Source organism: Cyprinodon variegatus, unplaced genomic scaffold (assembly GCF_000732505.1).
Source record: "Cyprinodon variegatus isolate N-32 unplaced genomic scaffold, C_variegatus-1.0 Scaffold567, whole genome shotgun sequence".
Lineage (NCBI taxonomy): Eukaryota > Metazoa > Chordata > Actinopteri > Cyprinodontiformes > Cyprinodontidae > Cyprinodon > Cyprinodon variegatus.
In genome coordinates, this window is record NW_015151020.1 from 32,879 (window position 1) to 39,351 (window position 6,473).

General features: G+C 35.6%; 1 protein-coding gene across 2 annotated transcripts in view; it reads left to right on the forward strand.

Annotated features, from left to right (window-relative positions):
* sec14l2 (SEC14-like lipid binding 2) overlaps positions 1-6,473 on the forward strand; it is a 26,212-nt gene that overhangs the window by 11,231 nt on the left and 8,508 nt on the right. For both annotated transcript variants that reach the window (XM_015391966.1, XM_015391965.1), the window contains 7 exons: positions 575-618; positions 1,029-1,091; positions 1,174-1,362; positions 4,223-4,318; positions 4,401-4,461; positions 4,722-4,805; positions 5,178-5,284. In XM_015391966.1, coding sequence (XP_015247452.1) covers positions 575-618; positions 1,029-1,091; positions 1,174-1,362; positions 4,223-4,318; positions 4,401-4,461; positions 4,722-4,805; positions 5,178-5,284 — 644 coding nt within the window. The remainder of the gene's footprint in view (positions 1-574; positions 619-1,028; positions 1,092-1,173; positions 1,363-4,222; positions 4,319-4,400; positions 4,462-4,721; positions 4,806-5,177; positions 5,285-6,473) is intronic.

Consider the following 6,473-nt stretch of genomic DNA (forward strand, 5'->3'; position numbering starts at 1 on the left):
ACATTTAAGAATTTAATAAACAAATTAGAGAAAGTTGAATAAAAGGAATGACGAACCACAGGAAATTGGAGAAGCACCAGAGGAAGGAGACAAGAAGAAAAAGAAAGCAGAAAGACAGAGAGAACTATGACGGAGAAAAGGGATGCCATAAACAAAAGGATAGACAGGATAAGAGAAAGGAAGAAGTTTAAATTAAATGGAAGTGTTAAATAGAAGTTAAAACTATAATAGATAAACACAGTAAAGGCACAAGTTAGGAAAAAAGAGATGGCATATGGAGAAATATCAACAAGTATATGATTGATAGGTTACCATGTATGACAACAGAACAAATAAAGTCTTAAAAATGTATGCCTTGTTTTTATTGTCAATAGAAAATAGAAGCTGGAAACATTTTATGCTTTTTCTAGACTATATAGGAAATCTGAGAAAAAACTAAATGTTTCTGGTAGTATTTATCTGTTGAATTTACTTTTTTTTAAAGTAAATTCAACTTCTTTTGCTAATCTGATGTATTAACACCTTATACATCAATAACATCTGCTTGAATTAATAACTGCCTCTTCTTTTTCAGCGAGAAACTTCAATGTTCAGAAGTCTGAGGCAATGCTGCGAAAGGTAACAGACCTAACCTGTGCAGGCAGGCCTTATAAATGAGCTCACAGCTGCAGGCAATCACATGAGTAAACATTATCTAAGGAGCTAAGTACAGCTGGCTGGGATTTCTTTTAATGAACGGCATGTATGGAGGTGCACTTGGCTCTAGCTCAGACTGTTTAATACATCAGTGCAGGTGTGGCTGTAGATTATAGAGGAGTAGCAGGGGTGAAGGTTCGCAGAGGGCAGACTGAGTCATCAGAAGAATCTGAGGGAGATAAGACGCAGACAAGATTAAACAAGTACTTATGGCAGGTTAAGATTAACGGTTGCATCATTAACAGTTAATCGGCCTCCACCAGGATACCGAACACCTTAACATCCTCCGCCCTAACGTTATGTCTCAACTAAACACAAATCTTCCCTTTCAGCATCTGGAGTTCAGGAAACACATGAAAGTAGACACAATAACCACTGACTGGCGCCCACCAGAGGTAAATCAAAAAACAACTATGAGAACAAGTTACTCAAAAAAAACAACAACTTTGGATTAATAGGAATGGCTTCCCCTTGTAGGTGATAGAGAAGTATCTCTCAGGAGGGATGTGTGGATATGACCGTGAGGGGAGCCCTGTTTGGTACGACGTGATTGGACCCGTGGATCCCAAAGGTCTCTTCCTGTCCGCTTCCAAGCAGGACTTCATTAAGTCCAAGATCAGAGACTGTGAGATGCTGCAGAAGGAATGTAACCTCCAGTCAGAGAGAGTAAGTGGGGCAGTGTGGACCTGCACTGAAAAAAAAAATCTAGAAATAAGTCAGAATTTCTTAAATTACATTTATTTACCCTTAATTTGAGCAGGTAAATATGATTATTTGCTAATAGACTGAGTGTTTTTACTTTTAGAATAAGATAATTAAATATTATGCATTGGAAATAAGACAATGCATTTGTTTTTTCTAACTTTAAATATTAGTTGTCTTATTCCATCGGCAAAGTGTCTCACTTATCTCCTCAATTCACAAAGAAATGCACTCATTTTAAGAAAAATTACTTATTTAGATTCCTTTTTTTGCAGTGTGGGCTGGGCCAAACGTTTGGCGGAAATGTTTTCTCATCCACAATCTTTTAATATGAAAAAATACAGAAACTGATAAAATGTAGACACAATCAGAATTTAATGTTGTTGTTTTTTTTTTTACTAACATTTGATTTGATCAACACAGATTAGCAGCTGTTGGAGGAATGTAGAAAACCTTTTGTGTTTTTTCTACCATTTTGGTGCATTTAGAAGGATGGTGAACCTCTGCCCCAGTCTGGCAGTTTTCAGCAGCTTTGGGGTGTTTTTACTTCCATCCATCTCTATATCAACTCTGAGTAGCTTCCTTGGCCCGTCCTGCATTTGCTGTTATTACAAAGTTTAACTGGGATGTTGGGTTTTAGGTGTTGTGTAGTTTTAGGAAGAATGGCTTATGTCCCCAGGAGGCTTCTGACTGGGATGCCTCCTGGGAACGTCCCACCAGGAGGAGATCCCTGGGAAGACCCACATGGAGGAATTGTATATCCCAGCTTTGGGATATTAGCCAATTGTATCATCTCATCATAAAATTAGTTAGACTTGTAAAGAATTTCAACAATCTTTCTTTTAGTCATCTTCCCTATAGGTTAGACTTTACAGCAGGGTTTACCAACCTTTCTAAGGCTAAGGGCTACTTCATGGGTTCTGAGTCATAGGACAGGCTACCAATACTGACCTGTGAGCCGTAGGAGTCGGCATTCACCTAAACTTGATAGTTAATAAACATATTTCTTTTGTTTCTTTTCATTTCTAATTTGCTTTTAGATATTTTCATTGAAATGCTTAATGATATGATAAAATGCGCTCTAAATAAAAAAAAAAAAACTTCAACCTTAGTTCACTTTTACCCAGTGTGGTCCTTGAGGGCCATGTTGGTGACCTCTGCTGTACTGTCTACCACAGATATTGCAGGCCCACTAGTCTATTCATTTATTTATTTATTTTTTACGATTCTTCTTGTTTTCTAACCTACTTCTAACCCACTCTAATGTATATTATTATTATTCCACTTCAGTAACAAAATACAGTCTGTGTTTGTAATCTCACTAAATGTTTGGTGCAAGAATGTGTCCAAGGCCCTGTACAAACAGTATGGATAGACAGAGGTTGTATTGGTCTAACCAAGGTTACCATGAGACTATAAGATGAGTAATAATTACCACCTAAAGATAAGTTCCCTCCTTTACACTGGAAATAATCAAAACAATTTTTCTTAAAATAAGTGCATTTGTTCTTTGATTGAGGAGGTAAATAGACATTTTGCCAAGGGATCAAGACCATTTACACCTGAAATAAGGAAATTATTTCAAGTAATGTGTTATTTCAAGTGCATATTATCTAATTATCTTATTTTAAGAGTAAAACTACTCATTCCATTGGCAAACTTTATTTCTAGATCGTTTTTCCAGTGTAGGAGCCAGAATAAACAGAGGAACAATGGTAAACGAGAGAAAATGATGCATGCTTTTGGTTAAACTTCAGGAATAACGGATGGATTATTGTATCTTCTTAGAAGCAACACTCATTGTGTCTATCCTATGGTATGATGTTGGCTACGCCATTGCCTGCATTATACAAAACTAAACCGAAGAGGCAGACATGGAGTGAAAGCTTTCTTCATAACCATTCAGTTGGGAGCACTGAAAATGAGCTGTATTTCATGATATACAGTATTTGAGTACAGAGTGCTAATCCTGCCAAGGACATAACTGCTGAGCCCTACCCAGCAGGAATGCAGCTCTCCTCTAAGTCGCTAAATTATGATGATTGATTATGATTTTTACCCTCCAAATTTTAACTGGAAAAATATGTGTAATGAGATGATTCCAATAAAGCATTTTATTGTTTTATTGTTGTTTTACTTTATCAGCTGAACACAAATTAACAGTTTTAATTTCTCTATGATGCCAACAAAGGGACAGTATGGCAAAATCATTTTGACACTTAAATGATGTAAATAAAAAAAAACACTTTTATATTAAAATACTGTTTTTATCCAGACAGTAAATGTCTACTGATGCTACAACCGGCTGCTATTTAAGTGCCTTGTGAAAGTATTCAGCCCCCTTGAACTTTTCAACCTTTTACCACATTTCAGGCTTCAAACATATAAAATATAACATTGTTATTTTTTGTGAAGAATCAACAGCTTGGGCACAATCGTGAAGTGGAACAAATTTATTTGGATATTTTAAACTTTTTTAACAAACAAAATAAATAAAAACAAAAATTTGGGTGTCCAAAAAGATTCACCTCCTTGAGTTAATACTTTGTAGCGCCACCTTTGGCTGCAATTACACCAGCAAGTTGCTTGGGGTATGCCTCTATTGTTCAAATACTTTAGGAAGCCACTTTATGTTCTGCTGTCAAGTTTTAAAAAAAGTCATATCTCTTTGGCACAAACTCTTATCAATAATGTTAACAGAGATGCATTCTGTGTTAATTTTTCTTTATCGATTATGAAAATGTTGCCGGATTATGTTAAATTACAGCTTTATTCAATAATTTCTTCAAATTATTGAAGTTTTTTTTTGTTCTTTTTTTTTTAGCTGGGCAGGAATATCGAGTCAATCACCATGATCTACGATGTCGAAGGTCTGGGACTGAAACACTTGTGGAAACCTGCAATAGAAACATATGGAGAGGTATAACTCTAAATCAGATGCATAAAATAATCTCTTACAATAACAGCTTTATTAACATCTCTGCTCTTTTTTTCCCCACTAGATCCTGCAGATGTTTGAGGATAACTACCCAGAGGGGCTGAAGAGGCTATTTGTTATAAAGGGTAAATTTAAAATAAATGTTCCAATTGCTAAAATGTATTTAATATGCCCAATTTATGTTTTCATATTTTTGAAAAAAACATCCAACTATAAAATATATATAAAAATATACCATATTTGGAGATTAATGTTTTAATGACCTCATAGGCAATTTGAAAATCCAGATTGTATTCAAACAGTCTCCCAGTTAATTACATTTATTTATTGAGTGCATATTTCTAACTGCAACATATGTCTTATGTTACTTTGTCTCCTCCTTTAGCTCCAAAACTGTTTCCTGTGGCCTATAACCTTGTCAAGCATTTTCTGAGTGAGATCACCCGGCAAAAGATCTACATCCTCGGGGGTGAGATATCAACACGTCTGCTTAGAGCTGCACATTTCAAAATAAGATCATAGCAACAGCAATGTACTAAATGATAATATTACAATGGTTTAAGAGGCAATAACTGATAAGAAATCTATGGAACATTTTATAATTAGCTGCAAGAAACACTGCTGTTAAATTGATCAACCACATGGAGAGACTTATATAACAGATTACATAAATCAGAACATGATTTAGTGTCAAACTCCTGTGCAGTCAATTTCTACTCTGTCTCACTGCTCATATGAATGCATATCATTTTAATAAACTTAACATTTTTGTTTATGTTAAGTGCACCTTTATTAGCTTGTGCACAGTAACTGTATTGGCATGCCCTACTGTTTTATTCAGCAAACTGGCAGGAGGTTTTACTGAAGTACATTGATGCAGAGGAGCTGCCGGCCATTTATGGGGGGAAGATGACGGATCCTGACGGCGATCCTCGTTGCAGAAACAGGGTGAGTCAGCAAACCTACTGGTGCTGATTATTTCATGCAGGAAATGGCTGATAAGTTGGAAAAGATAAGTATCTATAACATAAAAACGATAAGAAATCACAGATTCTAGCATTGTTAGGCCTTTTAGTTCAGAGCCTTGGAAGCATAAACAAGAGGACCCTTAATAGCAGAGATGTTTGCCAGAATCTGGCTTTTCTTTTTACTAACCTATTATTAAACACATTCCGAATTTGAGCATTTAAGCCTTTAGGACCTTTGATTTTACCTCGTGACTCTTTTATCTTGATTAAATGCCCATGTTTATTCACACTTGCAATAAAATAGCCGTCATTAACATCAGTAAAGTTATCTTGACCTTGGTTGACTGGTGTACTCTGCTCCTCTGCAGTTCAAACAGCTGTAAAAGACAAAAAAATAATAATACTAATAATAAGAAGAGCATAAGTTATTTTGCAACGCACACAGAGATTTTCTAAAAAAAAAAACATCAGAAAGTGCGGATAGATGCAGCTGATATGAATCCAATCAATTTTCGTCACATGTTGCACAACTTGTAATTGAATTTGTAATGAAATCAGACATGCACGCAGAAAGATAAGGCAGAAATCTTTTAGGAGGGACAGAACCTGCAAAGCCGCTTTAATGTGTTTTAAGGAGGGCAGAATATCAAATTCATATTTAAGGAATCGATTCAACTCAGATTTTCAAGATTTAGAATCCGTTCTTTCTGATCCGATCTCAAACTGGATTGCTGGAATGAAAACATTTTTTTAATGTTTTTTAATTTCAAATATGAAATCCATGAATAAAGCTAATTGGCTCTGATGGTCCAATTCACAATTAGTGCAACATTCCTTTCTCTGGGCATTCATCCAGTTGGTGTCATATATCAGGATCTATAACAGTGAAAGCAATATTTTATTATGCAATCTCTAGCAATCTTTTTTATCTATGATTCTTTAAGGTGGCAGTTTGCTTGTGAAGGTGCAGACATTGGTTGCAAGGTGTTCCTTAAGATGATGCAGTTATGCAATATATAGATTATATTAATATATTCATATTTAACAGCAAATTAATAAAGTAATGGTAGTTATGGTGTCTTAACCCCTAGAACCCTACGGACCCACCGGTGGGTCCAGCTGCTACCTGACCTCGTAATTTTAACAAACCCCCAGTATTGATGTAAAAA